The following is a 16008-nucleotide window of genomic DNA, read 5'->3' on the forward strand; positions in this document are numbered from 1 at the left end:
TTACTGGGTGTTCAAGGTTCTTGGTTTATTTGTGGGCAGCCCTAGAATTAAACCTGAGCCTGCACTGTTCATTATAGCAATAACCATAATTGAATTCTCAAACTTTTTGTGGTATTTGAATTTGCATCGATTTGTACACCAAGAAATGAAGACTAATTTCCCATTTCACCCATGGAAATTTCCTTTCCCGCCCAACATTGTAGCTGTTACCATCATGGGTACTTTATTAAAACCAATTATCATAAGTCAAATTCATTACTCCCTCCGACCGCTTTAGCAGTTCTATTGACTTTTCTGCTCTCTTTTTGTAAAACTGATAAAAAATAGTTAAAATGGAGAAATGATAAAATAAAAAAGACAATAATGTAGATAAAACTCTTCTCTATATTATTCTCTTTTAATTTATCATTTCTCTTTATTAACTATTTTTTATTATTTTTACAAAAAAGGGCAGAAAATCAATGGGACTGCTAAAGCGGGATGAAGGGAATATTTTAAATTGCAAACCAAGACCCACCCACACGCATTTTTTGCTCGCTGAACAACGAAATCAACTTTTCTAATTTTGGGCCAAACAATGCCAAATCCCATCAAGATTCAAAACTTAACAACCCACGTGAAGCAAAAGTGAACATGTCCTAAATTTAAATTTAACAAAATATTCAACTATCAGTGGGAGTCATGGGACAGATGCCAATTGTTATGGTAGGAGGTTATATAATCTAAATTTTATATGAAATAATCATTTTTCCTATATTTTCTTTTTTAGATAAGGGCTTTTACACTTCATTTTACACAAAATACTAACAAAATGATAATATTATATAACTAAAATAATAATTAAAAAATAATTTGAGAAGGGCTTAAGCCCCTCATTAAGCACATGTGTGGCTGCCCATAGATGCAGCCTATAAAAAAGTATAGCTCCAACTCACCGGTTAACGTCCTGTCATATATACTCCTTTATCGTTGCTTCGTCCCTTAAAAATAGACCATATTTGCTATTTTGGGATGTCATTTAAAAATATACCAATTTTATTTAACGAAACTTTTCTCACTCTAATGGGGTGGGTCCATTCTCTACTAACAATACTCCAATAACTTTTTCTTTCTATCTTTCTTTTCCTTTACCAATTATGCATTAAAATCTGTGTCATTTCAATTGTTGTCATTTTTTAAGAACGGAGAGAATATTTAGTAACTCCGGCGTTTAGAAACTTGAATCTCTTTAACCAATAACTTATATGGATGCATATTGTATTTATGTACATGCAATATTAGGCAAAGATAAGGTATCCAAATTTCAAACAACTCAATCAAGAAAGTTATATTGATATTAGACGATCCCGTGTGAGGAGATAACCGCAGTGTCTTATTTTGTCATCCAACAAAAATAGTACTCCATCCCTCCAGTACTAATTTGTTCGCGCGTGAATAATTAACTTATTTATTTTTTATTATAGTATTTGGTAATTGATTGCACATTCTGTAGACTCTATCTCACTAACTATTTCATACATTTTCTATAACATTTTTTAAAATTTGAATTGAGTCAAACCGAGCTAATTAATGGAGGAAGAAGGAAATGCTTCCTTTAACCACACTTTTTATATACTACTACTGCCACAACCCAATCAAACCTATCGCACTACAAACCATGGGCAACACTTTTGGAGGCAAAAAAAGAAGCGTCAAAATAATGAACATCAGCGGCGAAACGTTCAAGCTCAAGACTCCGGTCCAGGCCGGTTCAGTCCTCCAGAACCACCCGGGCCACATGCTGCTCGCCTCGGAGGCAGTCGCGCATTTCGGCGCCCGCGCCAAGCCGCTTGAACCGCACCACGAGCTCAAGCCGAGGCGCCTCTACTTCCTGATCGAGCAGCCGAAGCTTCCAGAAGGCCGCGGCGCCGGTATGATGCGAAGGGTGCGGTCGGGGGTCCACATGACAGCCAAGGACCGCCTCGAGAGCTTGATGCTGTCGCGGAGATCGGCCTCCGATATATCCGCCGTGAGATCGGCCGGAGTTAAGGTGAGGCTGCGGTTGCCGAAGGCGGAGGTGGAGAAGCTCATAGCTGAGAGTAAGGATGGAGCTGACGTGGCGGAGAAAATTGTTGGTCTCTTCATGAGCGGCGCCGACGTGCATTGTGGTGGTGGCGATCGTGGATTGGCCAGACAAGGCACCAACAAATCGCATCAGGTTTGTTTTTAATATTTTAATTGAATTTTAAAAACATAATTATTCCGTATTTTGTGGCATGTTCGTAGGTTTTGGTGTTTGATTTCATGTATTATTACCCACATGCCAATGTATTGTTTATAACTATAGTTTGTTATTTCAACAATGATTAGTTCATTTAAAAATAATGTGCACGGTCTTTCACGATCAGAGTTTCAAAATTCTATTTTCGCTTACTATAAGACCATCTTCAACCATACTCCATAAATAAATTTTGGTATGGAAATCTTTTTTAACCATACACCAAATAAACTTAAACTCATTTTTGGTTTTTTTTTGAAACAATACTAAATATGGTGTTACTGCAAAAATTTTGTTAGACAAAAACTCAAAAATAATGTAAATTTTGAATTTTGTGTAAATGGTTAGAGTAAAATTACTTTTTGGTGTGACATACTGACATATACTCAAAAATGGGTTTTGAGTTTAGTATAAATGGTTGGAGATGGTCTAATGCCGGATAGAGTTTGACAATTATTATGTCACACTATATTTTTAGAAAGGTCACATCTTTTGTTTAATTAAATATGGGGGTTGCTTTTTTGTTCCTAGTTTCAAACTTATTTGTATTTTTCTTATATTATTTTATAGATTCTGGTATGATTAAAATTAATAGATAGTAATTAATTTATTTGTATTTTTATTAAATTTTGTTCACATTTATTTTTTCATGGTTAATTTATGCAAATATTGTTAATTTAAGATTATAAAATAATGATGTTTATGATTTAAAAATAAAAATATTTAACCTCACAAATGTGTAAATTTATCATATTTTAAAGCTATGTTTTTTGTTTAAGAAATTATTCTTTAATTATTTTGACATCGACATTGTCGTCATATTCATCGTGTTGGAGTTTTTTTAGATATAATATGTGCCCCCACTATCAAATTCTTGGCTCCGCCACCGATGTCTATACAAATTTTTCTTTATATTCATAAAAAGTCAACACAAATTTGTGTTGACATACTCATATCATTGTGAACATTTTTATTATAATGTGTTATTTAGCTAACAAGTAGCACAAGATAGTTAGTATTTGATCATGTCTCATACGGTATATACTTATAACTTATAATCACACATGCGGTTATCATTGTAGCGCAAGTATAATAATATACATTCATGATATGAACTAATATTTCCTCCAAAAATATGTCAACTATGAGTAGGTGTACCTACACAAATACATCTAACTAAAATGTTGAACTTGAGTAGAACTGATCATAATCTCACAGTCTTCGTCTTCCAGTTGCGAAAATCACTCACCAAACTAATGTACTGTTGTTAATTTCCTATAATATTATTGTTTTAATCTTCAATTACTCCATGTTAATTAGATGATGCTTTTTGATGTGTATATACAAAATGCAGAAGCGCGTTGGATTTTCAGTAATCGAGGAAGGAGAAATCCAGCCTGCTGTGGCTTCTTAGATTATAATTTCGATAACCGATAATAAGAGCAAAATAGAGTTCTTTCTCTCCCAATTCTCAGTGATGTATATGTTTATTCCGGTGGAATGGTTGATTAGAGCTTAGAGACTTAGATTAGTTAACTACAAACATTGTAAGTGCAATTTTTGTATGAAGTAATTGCACTTTCGTGACCCTGTAATTGTCTTCTATTCCCTATATTATTCAAGAAAGAATACAATTTTTTTTAAAAAAGTTTGAATATATTCAACTCATTAGTTTTCTCTTTATCGTCGGACTTGTGACTAAAAGTCTAAATGAGTAGGTCGCTAACTTTCTCTTTGTCATCAGAATTGCGATTAAATATTAAGTTAAAATGAGTAGGTCCGTTGATCTCTACATAAATAACATGGTAAGTTAATAAAAATAATGTGGAATATCAAAATTTTAAAAATTAAAAAAGTTTAGGTTATAAATGGTTATACATGCAATTACAACCATCTCCTTAACAGATTAAATTCTTTTTTTTTTATTTAATTATAAACTTAACTGATTTTCACTATTTCCACTATTCTAAAAATTGAACTAAAACTATAATTTACCATTGAACTCAAAAATTTATTCAAATGGTCTCATTAAAAATGAAATATTTTTCTTTTTGGATTTTTACATTAAAAATGAAACGTTTCTAAAAGATGAAAACCATACTCTTTCTACTTTTTCACATGCCGAAAACCAAATATTTTATATTTAATGGGACGGAGGAAGTATATGATACAATTAAAAGTTGATATATTAAAAAAAATAGAAGTATGAGTAATATTACTGGATTGGAAAATTAAATCCACATATAGGAAAATTCTTTTGTTCTGTCATTCCAAAAGTAAAGCGCTAGCCATACAGCTACTCTCTTCCACTACTACTATATGTATGTTTTCCTAGACCCAAAGCAATAGAAATGGAATGTTATCTATTCATCTCCTTCTAAAGAAACGAAACCTCATCTTCTCTGCGTTTCTTCGGGGTAGCGCCGACAGTTAAGGACAAATACTTTGCAGTCAAAATCCACTAATCATTTCCCACACCAACTGCAAGAAAATTAAATGGGTGCAAAATAATTGCAACTTTGATCAAATACCACTTTTTCTAAAGTAAAAAGGCGGATTCCAAAACATTTGGGGCAACAATCGACGATCAATGATTTTTAAAGGGTCATTATCGAATATAGTCCTTCCGTTCTGAGGTAGTTGAAACATTTTCTTTAGTCACGAGATTTAAGAAATTGATATGGTAAAAGTTAAAATGAAGAGAGTAAAATAAGAGAAGAGATTGCATTTTTGCTAAAAAAAATAACTCAACTATCTTAATTGACAATCCAAAAACGAATACAATCAACTAACTTGCGACGGAGGTTACGGAATAAGTATATAATAAAATACAGGAGCCCAACATTGTGTGTGAGTTTTGTTTGTGGTTAAGCACAAGAGCGAGGGTTGGTGGATATATCATATTGATTACTCCTTCCGTCTAAAAAAATAAAACAATTTGTGTATGACACGGATTTTAATATAGAATTGGTAAAGTAAGAGAGAAGGAGAAAAAGTAAGTGAGAAATAGTGTCAATAATGTGTAAGGTTATTATTTGTTGAATTTTTTTTTTTTTTTTAAAGATGATCGTCAATGGTTCCTCATCTACCCCTGAAATGAGTTTGAATTATGACAAGCAAACTTAACCCCCACCACAGCTGGGTACAGACCCATAAGCTCGGCAGGCCCACACAAGCAAACTTAACCCCCCCACAGCTGGGTACAGGCCCATAAGCTAGTCAGGTCCACATAGGAAATTAATCCCAAATTGGGCTTCCTAGGGGTCGAACTCGTGACCTCTAGATTGCGCTTCCTAGGAGTTGAACTCGTGACCTCTAGGATATGGTGCCATATCCAAACACCCTTTACTGCTAGGCCAAAGGGCTTGGATTATTTATTTGTTGAAAACTTTCCATAAATGAATGTGCTCTATTTTTTGTGGAAGGCCAAAAATGATAATTGTATTCTATTTTTTATGAAAGGCCAAAAATAATAATTATGTTCTATTTTTTATGGACGAAGGGATATATGGTAACTAATATCTTTCATGATAACTAAATAACTCAATATGGACCACACAGTTATAATCTAGTGGTTAGAAATAGTCTCTTTTTTTCAATATTTAAATATGAACAGGGTATTTTGACCTTTGAATATAATCTATATGAAATTCACTTTTTTCTCTCCTAAAATGATTCAAAATTTTAAATTTAATATTCTCTTCGTTCCATAAAAGATGTCATATTTGTGGGACGGTATGAGATTTTAGAAGGTTTTATTTTGTGAGTTAAGTGGAAAAAAAATACTCCCTCTGTCCCATTAGAAATGAAACGTTTGTTTTTTCACACATGTTTTGAAAAAATAATAATAAATACTTAAAGTGGAGAAAAAATAAAGTAAAAAAGATAATAATATTAAGGGAACTCTCCTCTACATTATTCTCTCTCTTACTTTATTTTTTCACCACTTTAGTTATTTATTTTAATTTTTTCAAAACAAGTGCGCAAAAGTAAACGTTGCATTTTTAATGGGACGGAGGGAGTATAATATTTTTATTATTTTGAGATGGAACTTTTCCTGAAAATGAAAATGTGACATCTTTAGTGAGACAAATTAAAAAGGAAAGTGAGACATCTTTTATGGGACGAACGGAGTATAACTTTTTTAAATTAAAGAAAATTTTGTAGAGATTCCAACGAAATCCTAATTACATGTATTATATCAAAAACTGAAAAATATTGATATTATAATGCTTATAAATGATGTGGTGTTGTTCATGTTTGTTGTTATTGTCTTATTGAAAAATCTATATTTTTGGTGTATAAAATGATATGTAACGTTTATAAAACGATATGGGGTTGTTGATGTTTGTTGTTATTGTCTTCTTGGAAAAATAATATTTTTGGTGCATAAAATGATATTTTTTATGCATAAAGATATAATGTTTATGAAATGATTTTTTTCAGCCTTGTAATATCATTTTTTCAACCTTTGCTATAATATAATGCAATTAGGATTTCATTAAAATCCTTGTTAAATTATCTTTACAATGCTATTTTTTGAAAAAAAAATTTAATTGAGAGTTAATGTGATTAAAAGTTTTAAAATATTTTAGAGGAGAGAACGTGATTATGCAATGCTGTACACGTGAATTACCCACTCGTTTAACATTGACTAGAATATCCTTATAAAATTTTTAAAATGATGTAATTTTCTAACTAAAAATGATACTCTCTCCGTCTCATTTTAGGAGTCTCGATTGAGTCGGGTACATGTTTTAAGAAAAAAGTGTTTGAGTGTGTAATAAATAAATATTATAGTGGTGTTGGGACCCGCTTTTAATTGAGTGTCCAATAAATAAATGTTATAGTGGACATTGGGATCCACTTTTAACACTTTTTTATTAGTTGTAGTGGATGTTGAAACCCACTTTTAACACTTTGTAGGCATTTTTTATTAATTTATCTCAACCGCGACTCCTAAAGTGGGACGGAGGGAGTAGTTTTCTAAAAAATTGAATATGGACAACTGTTAACGTCTTTTCCCTTAACGGCGATTGGTGGCTGCCGCTCAGCGATCGAAATTGCTCCGGTGCCTTGGTACAGGGTCGGCGGATATAATAGTTTCAAGTTGTGCGCGGGTTCTTCCCCTCGGGCAACGCGATAACTACGCGGCTGATAGAATACTCCGGCGCCCAATTAGGATCGGCGGAGGGAATCCAAATTAGGATTGGAAAACACACGTTATATTTGAGAGAAATAATAATTCATTAATTGATTGAATGAATGAATACAAGATCTCCTATTTATAATACTTAGAATACTACTATCCTAACTTATTGAGCAAGAAACAAATATCTAAACAAATATGGAAAAAATATGTTAAAAATAATATGATATCCTATGATATAGAGGATCATATCAACTATCTATTTATTTTTTTTATTATATGGTCTAGATTGAGTTATATGGTTATCACTCTGACATTAGAATGCATCCCTATCATGATATATGAATTTTAAGTAATAACAGAAAAATATGATAACCTAATTACTTCCGAGGACAAAAATATATACTCCATTTCTCCTAATTGTATAACCTGGTTGTATTTTTCATAAATATATCAAACAAATTACTGATAAACAAATGAAACAATATATACAATAAATTTCTATTATGTATTATATTTATTTTGATAATGAATCAACGCTAAATAACTAAATAATGAGCTAAATATGAAAAACAATAAATAATTTCAAATAGGGTCATATTCTAATGCTTATAGCACCCTAATCTAAAATCAAGACTAAATCTCCACCCTTAGATTTTAAAATGAGTGGATGAGATTAAATCTTACGAATCTCAATAAATAGTATTCTATCCGTCCCAAGGAAGATGACCCCTTCCTTGGACGGCACAGGATTTTATGTAGCTTTATTTTGTGTGTTGAGTGTAGAGGGTAAAATAAGAGAGAATAAAGTAGAGATTAAAGGTGTTTCCATTTTTAGTAATGAGTCATCTTGAGTGGGACAAACTAAAAAGAAAAGTGTGTCATCTTCAATGGGACAGAGGGAGTAGACAAAATATCAACAAAATGGTAATATCGTCATTATGTTATCATATGATAATTTTCGTGAATGTTTTTTTATATCAACATAGTGTATTACAAATATCAACAATATGACATAAGAATATCAACACTAGTACAAGAAAATATCAACACATATTTATTGAGATTTTTACATGGTTTTATTGAGATTTTTTGATGTATTTGTTGATAAAAATCTGGTTATCAACATTTACGAAAACTAAAATAAAAAATATCAAATTTCATCATCCGAACGTCGTCGGAACATATGCAATTGAGATCTCTTTGGAATCCTTATAAAATTATCTTTAATTTGATATATTTTTTGTGAAAAAATAATTTAAATCGAAAGAGTTACATAAATTTAAAGTTTTAAGATGATTTTAATGAGAGGGATTTGACATTAATACCCTCTAATTTTATTTATTAATTTTCTTAATTAAAAATATAATTCACGTGGCATTATTTCAATCACTAAATCTTCTAATTTAATGGCTAAAATTTAGTCTTAGTTTGAGATTGCTAATTAGTTAGCAATGGATCACTTCCCATTTAAAATATACTTATATAGGGATGTACTAGTATAACAACTAATTTTAAAGTTACAACGTACATCCAATCTGGTGCTGCCATGTGGCACAAAAAATTCAATATTGTAAACACTGTAATGCAATATATATTTGTAGAAGCTATAAATGAATTTCGCCAGATTGCATTTTTGTTATATGCAAATTGCATTTTTTATTGTTGAGTTTTGCATTTTAGATATTGACTGTTTAAATTGCATTTTTGTTATATGCAGATTGCATTTTTATATGTGAAAATGCAAAACTTAACAATAAAAAATGCAATTTATGTGAAAATGCAAAACTCAATACTATAAAATGCAATTTATATACAACTAAAATGCAATATGCGAAAATGCATATACAACTAGATTGCATTTTTGTGTTTAAAATATTACATGTTTTGTGCCACATGGCAGCACCATATTGGATGTACGTTGTGACTCTGAATAAGGGGCACCCTAGTGCTCCCCTACTTATATATACAGCAAATCATTAAGGCTATATATGGAATAATTAAAATAAATTTAAGTTGTATGTTAAAAATTCTCGCCTTCGTAAAAAAGTGTGTTTTGCCAAAATTTTCTAAAATACTTGTTGCCATGCTGATTCAAAACTTGGAACTTAAATATTAGGTAGATTTAAATATTTTACCAATTAAATTTTTCTTATTGTAAACTGTACTTATTATTGGAGAAAATATTAGGTAGATTTAAATTTACTCACAAGTGGTCCTTTTCATGAGGCTTCTCATCAGTGGGAGTACTTTCCTGGAGCACTCTCACAGGTACTAAATTCACATTTTTTTTGGTACGATTTGAAATATAATATTAACACGCAAGAAAATGTTGGATTAAAGTATAACATTATCGTATTTGTGTCCTTATTGTATTTACCTAATAAGCACATTATATTTTAAATTGGTTTCACGTTGAGTTTAGATAGCTCAGTAATAATTAATTTTATTATAAGTAGTTATTTTTATTCCTTGCTTACCAGCATTTTTTATTATTATTTTTCATATGACGTGTGCATTACTTGCTTTCATGACCACAATCACCATATAGAAGTTTCAGACATAATTTCCGGTCATTAAAATAAGTAGAGAGTCTAATAACTAGGCGAATAACATTTGTACTCGTCAATATAAAAGGACATGCATGTTCAATAGATAAAATCCTTGGATCTACAATTTGGGTCTCACAATAATTAATAAAATAAGGGAAATATCGACATTTTATCTACAATTTGGGTCTCACAATAATTAATAAAATAAGGGAAATATCGACCTGTCAAGTAGATAACTTTTGGTTAAGAGTGAACTATATAAATGGTACCTGAACTTTTACTTTCGCACAAAAATGGTACCTGATTTTTATTTTATATTATTTTTGATACCCCATGACAAAAATAATTCTAGGTACTAAACATGTGATTTTTTTGTTATGGAGGATATTTTAGGAAATTTTAATTAAATAGAACCAAATTTGTGATTTTTTTCCTTCCTTTCTTATTTCTTTTTTTCTTCTTTAGTTTATTCTTCTTTCTTTTTTCTTCATTTTCTACTTTCTTTTTAGTATTTTATCTTCCTTTCTTCTTTCTTTTTTTTCCTTAGTTTATGTTTCCTCTTTTTTCTTTTCTCTTCTTTTTCTCCTTTCTTTTTAGTTTTTTATACATACATCTAATACATCTAATTGCATTCATAATATAAATTAATAACAAAACACCTAATTAAATTAATTATTTAAAGTAATTAAATCAATTGAAATTTTTTAATTAAATTATTTAAACTTATTTTAGGATTGAAACACCTAACTTAAAATATTCAACTCTTTATCATTATGAATACAATTCACAATTTTAGATTTTAAATTAAGACTCTATTGAATAGTTATTAATTTAATATAAAATAATACTTTATTATTATTTATTAATTACTACTCCTAGTTTTTACTATTATAACAATAATATTCTTATAATAATTAAATATAATTATAACTATAAAGATTAAATAAATTTAAATGATATTAAAAAATAAATTTTTATAACATCAAAATAATAATAATAATAATATTAATTAATAATAATAGTATAAAGAGTGAGAAGAATGAGAGAAGGTATTATAATATCTCTTTTGGTACTAGTTTTGTCAATGCCCAAAATACCCTTTATGACATAAATGGAAAAATGAATTTGTTTAGAGGGTATTTTGGGGTGAAAATTGCATCAGATACCAAAAATGTGATTAATAGGTACCAAAAACGATATAAAATAAAGATCAGGTACCATTTATATGCGAAAGTGAAAGATCAGGTACCATTTATGTAGTTCACTCTTTAGTTAAATAAGGGAAATATCGACCTGTCAAGTGCATAACTTTTAGTTTAGTTTGTCTTACTGGGCAAACTTATTTGGGTCCCTTCGTTCCATAGTAGTGTAGGCAGTTCTTTTCGTCATGCGAGTTAAGAAAAAATATGTTAAATGGGTTAAGTAAAGGAAGAATAAAGTAGGAAATAAAAAAGGAAGAGAGATGAAGAGAGAGTAAAGTATGTGAGATGAAATGTGTTGGCTTTTACTAAAAAGAGAAATGACTCTACTACTATGGAACGTACCAAAATGGCAAAATGACTCCACTACTATGTAACGGAGAGAGTACTAAAGACATGCTTTTCAAGTTCGGCTTTCCAGGTGTTAAAGATACTCTCTATAACTTTTGTAAGGAGCATCATGAAACTGTCGCCCACGTCATCTTCAGGTGTAAATTTTCATGTAGCTTGTGTTATTTTTGCTGCAGTTGTTGACATATTTTTTTGTGCTTGCTTCTGGATCTAGTATTATGCTTTCTATGCTTTCTATGATATTTTTAACACACCTTTTCTTCAGTTTGATAAAAAAAAAAATTGGACTTTGATGTTCTATGTTATTTCTTGGTCCATTTTGTCACGACCACAACTCCCTAGTGCTAGTGAGCGTAGCTATTTCGCGACTAAACAATTCTCAATAATCAAGGGACAACATAAAAAGGATGAAATCACTTAAATCAATAGTATCAAAGGCATATGGGTACATAGTCAAAACGTGTTCAGAGTATCAAGACTAAGTTCATAGCTTTCTAGCACATAACTCTAGATTTGCAGCGGAAGAGTCCAAGACAAAATAGCACGTATGAAGACATGCTACTTTGGGCTACCTAACTACTTATTTAAAATGCTTGTCCCAACACCTTCGCCTACTCGTCCACGTTCAACCTGCACATTTGAAAATAACATGCAAGGCTGAGTATTTGATATACTCAGTGGGCACATTGCCAAAAATAGTTCTATCTTTAATTGTCAATGCCACAGTTGAGTGATCACGGGGTTTTACTTAAAGGATCCGAGTCACTAAATACTTTTCCTTTAGTAAAGATTTTGATTGCGCAATCTCGTAACATAGATATACCATATCTGAAACTGATGTGAACCGGGAATGTGGCCACATTCCACGACGGTCACTGGACCGGCCAACTCCTTTGTTAGCTCACGGTCCCCTTATGTGTACACTAGTCCGAGTAGGGTTTGCGGCCCTACTGGGACCCGAATTCGATTTAACTTAAATTGGCATAGCCAAGCAGATAGGTAATCATAAAACAAAACATGGCATGACAACATACTTGAGCAAAGATTCACATTTTCATACTGAAATCACGTTTTGAAAGAAATGTCCACCTCAAAAGCTAAAGCTCCTTCCGAAATTTCCTTAACTTGGTCTTAGATGACGTTCGAAGACGTCCCTTTAGGAAATAAAATGATACTTAATTAGATTTTGAGATATCCGTTAAGCTTAAACATGGATGCATCCTAAGTGCGTGATCATTTTATTCCTTTTTCCCTAATTCATAAAAAGTCCTTGAGTACTAAATAAATCTTGCGATTTAGCTTGGTGTGGAGGTCTACCAATTATTCGTTTAACGAAAGAGCGTTACCTCCTATATATTTTATTCAAGCACTAAAATAGACTCGAGGTCTATTCATCGTTAGCGTATCGTAATTTCTTAAAATTAATCATTTGAGCACTCTTGCTAATTTCTGGAAAAATTAGACTTATCTTCGTAGAATTAATTTGCGGACTATTAATTATTAAGTCCATAACATCGAAGGGCCCATGATTTAATTAGGTTCTTCATACCTACTTCAATTTAATTAGAGGCTCAAATTAATACCTACATCACCAGCCCATCTTATTAATTTAATTGAGGCCCAAACAAAATAAAAGAAGAGAAGCCCAAAACTCTTCACATAACCCATCGACCCCTCCCTCATTCTCAAAACTATCGGCTCCCCCCTCCCCTCTCTCTAAAACTCATTCCCAAAATCAAAACCCTAGTTTGGAAGGGAAGACCGGCGGCGCCTCCCGTCATCCGCCGCTAGCTGCTCCGGTCGGCGCCTCCCTTGCGCCGCCGGAGAAATTGATGCCTCCCCCCCCCCCAAATCCATCGGTCTCTCTCTCTCTCCTTAAAACAAAATTCCCAAATCAACAGGAAACCATAGCCTCCTTCTCAAAATCTCTCGTCTCATCCCCACCGCCTTCCGAAACCGGCGTCGACACCGACCATGAGCTCAGCGTGGCGGAGCTGTCGTCGCGGCTCCGTGAGACACTCTCAATTTGAGTCGCGGCGGTGCCCTCGGCATCTCCGTCGCGCCCTCCCGTTCCATCGTCGTTTCATCCTTCACTGGCGGAGTCGCCGACAGGAAAGAGGCGTCGCCTCTCTCTCTCCCTGCCTCCGGCGTTCTCCTGGCTTTTTCCGACGAATCCTCTATCGCTGTCATCGCGGATCGCCGCTGCTGCCTCCCATCCTTTCACGGCGACTCAGCGCCGTCACTGCCATCTCTGGCTGAAGCTGACGCTGTTCGGCTCGCTTTGCAGACCAGCGCCGCCGCCGCCGCCGTCGGTCGGCCTTGAAGCTAAGTTCCTCTCTCTCTTTTTTTTTTTATTAGTCTAAAGCTTGGTCTATTTAGCTTGAGTTTTGGGGTAGTAGCTATGATAAGTTGTTGCTGATTTTTTTTGGATAGAGCTTATTAAATTGTTGGGCTGGGTTCGTGAACTACCATGAGTGAATGCTGTAGAAAGATGGCTATGATTTGCTATTGTTCTTGGTCTATGCGGCAGACTATGGTTCGCTTGCACTATTTGTTATGATGTGGAAATCCTAAAGCCCTAAGTTCTGGAGCATGAGGTTCTAATATGATGCACAGTGGAGTATTTTGATTACCTTGCCAGAGGATCCCTCTTGTTCTTGTTGAGATGCTCCTAGGCTCACTGTCACTCCCTTCACTCTCTTTGCTCCTTCGATATTTTTGGTGTTTAAAGGTGGTGTGGAGGGGGTTCATAAGTATTGTGGAGGGGCTTTTATAGGCAGAATTCTTGAGGTACTATGGGGGATTAATTGGGGCTGTTATACTATTTTGTTCCCATCTTGCAGAGAATCCCCTTTGACTATGATTCTGCAGCAAGATGTACTTGAGAGATGGCTCTATTTGAGTACTTAGTACATGGATATTAATTGACAATTGTTTGTTGTGGCTGGTGAGAAACAGGTGCTGCATTGGTGCTGCATTGGTGTGGAGGATTGCAGGCTGGACTGCCCCTTTTGGGTAAGTCTTTGGTCTCTCAACTAAAGAGATGTTGTCTCCTTCCTTATGGTAAGAGTTCCCTTTAGTTTTCTTTTGTTCTTTAGTAGCTAAAGCTGGTTTCTACTTGCAGGTTGGGAGAAGACTGGGCTGCCGAGCTGCTGTCCGGGGCGGATTGATGCCTCGGGCTCCACGGCTAATCGGCTACGGCCGCGAACTCTCGGCCCGGAGGAAGAGGCCCGAGGACGTTTGATTCATGCACATTCAATCTCTTCTTTTCTTGAAGCCTCGTTCCATACATTATGTATATATATATTTTTTTCTTAACTAGTTGTTCGCTTATTGCATAAGAAGTGTTATTCGAAAATTTTGATATTCTTCAATGTATTTCCAATACTTTTAGTTCATTTGATTATTTAGCTTTTACTTGAATTTAAAAGTTTAAAATTTCACAACAACAGGCTCGAGTTTCATTAATTCTTCATGAACGGAGAACTTCACATCCTTAGTTCGATATTTAAAAAAAAAAACGAAGGAAAAGAAAATAAAGGTGCGGGTATTAAACATTTGGTGCTTCCGAAACAAGGTAATTTTTCAAAAGATGTGGCTAAATTGGGATGTTGAGAAGAAGCTTATATTTTGGAGGTTGGGTAGCCGATTCGCGTCGCTAGCCGAACCATTGCAGCAGGCCAGCCCGAAATCGGCGAAAAAAGCGGCGTGGGCTAGCCGATCGCCTGACGCTGGCCGATGCGCTGGCCGCCATTGTGGCGTGCCGATCGGCCAGCGATCGGCCAACGCTATTTTTTAAATTTTTTTTAAAAAAAATTTGATGTATTTTTTCATGCAATTTTTTTTATTTATTGCATTTTTAATGTATTTTTTCATGATTTTTTTAATTATGTAATTTTTAAATAGGCACACAGACGACAGGCTAGACTCAATACAAAATTAAGACCTAAAATAGAAATATGTCATAGCGAGACCCCCGTTCAGCTAGCGGCAAACTATAACGGATTCAAGGCATACTAACATTTTTTAATGTATTTTTTTAATAAATTAGTGAGGAGTAGAGTGGGGCGGTGGCTCGTGTGTGGAAGCCCGATTTTTTTTTTATTATGTAATTTTTAGTTAATGTACTTTTTTTTATTTAAATAAAATTAACGAATTTTTCCCGTATATGGGTCATAAATTTAATTTCGTATTTTGTGTTTAATTCCGTAAATGTAGTATTTTTTGAATTATTTTTATTGTGGCTGGCCTATGGCTAGCCTAAATCTGATGTGGCAGGTGGATTTTTAGTACTGCTGACGTGGCAGAGAGAGAGAGTGGCCGGCCTATGGCTGGCCTATTTGCATTGGAGATGCTCTTAAAGCTTGGTGTCCGAAATTTTGATTTCTACTGAGTCAAGTGGGTGAAGAGCTTCCCAAAGTTAGAAGATGGCCAGGAAACAATCATCAAACCATCACTACTTAATGGTTGTTGCTAAGGTGACTCTTCCTTGTACTCTTG

At 33.5% G+C, this 16008-nt stretch overlaps 1 protein-coding gene and 1 long non-coding RNA gene across 3 annotated transcripts; both read left to right on the plus strand.

Moving 5' to 3' along the window:
• Positions 1-1420: 1420 nt before the first annotated feature.
• On the plus strand, positions 1421-3888 carry LOC125224570 (uncharacterized protein At1g66480-like). Its single transcript, XM_048127988.2, has 2 exons — positions 1421-2197; positions 3612-3888. Exons 1-2 carry the CDS (start codon positions 1586-1588, stop codon positions 3669-3671), a joined length of 672 nt encoding a protein of 223 aa, XP_047983945.2. The 5' UTR covers positions 1421-1585; the 3' UTR covers positions 3672-3888.
• A 9950-nt stretch (positions 3889-13838) lies between these two features.
• LOC125219400 (uncharacterized) lies at positions 13839-14906 on the plus strand. 2 transcript variants are annotated; one of them, XR_007176126.2, is made up of 2 exons: positions 13839-14571; positions 14633-14906. It is a non-coding gene; the product is annotated as an uncharacterized LOC125219400 (long non-coding RNA). The 2 variants fall into 2 exon arrangements; XR_007176127.2 differs by having other exon boundaries at positions 13839-14523.
• Positions 14907-16008: the final 1102 nt, after the last annotated feature.

Source organism: Salvia hispanica, chromosome 1, assembly GCF_029641045.1.
Source record: "Salvia hispanica isolate PSC_SH4W2 chromosome 1, Shi_PSC_v1, whole genome shotgun sequence".
In the NCBI taxonomy this organism is placed as follows: domain Eukaryota; kingdom Viridiplantae; phylum Streptophyta; class Magnoliopsida; order Lamiales; family Lamiaceae; genus Salvia; species Salvia hispanica.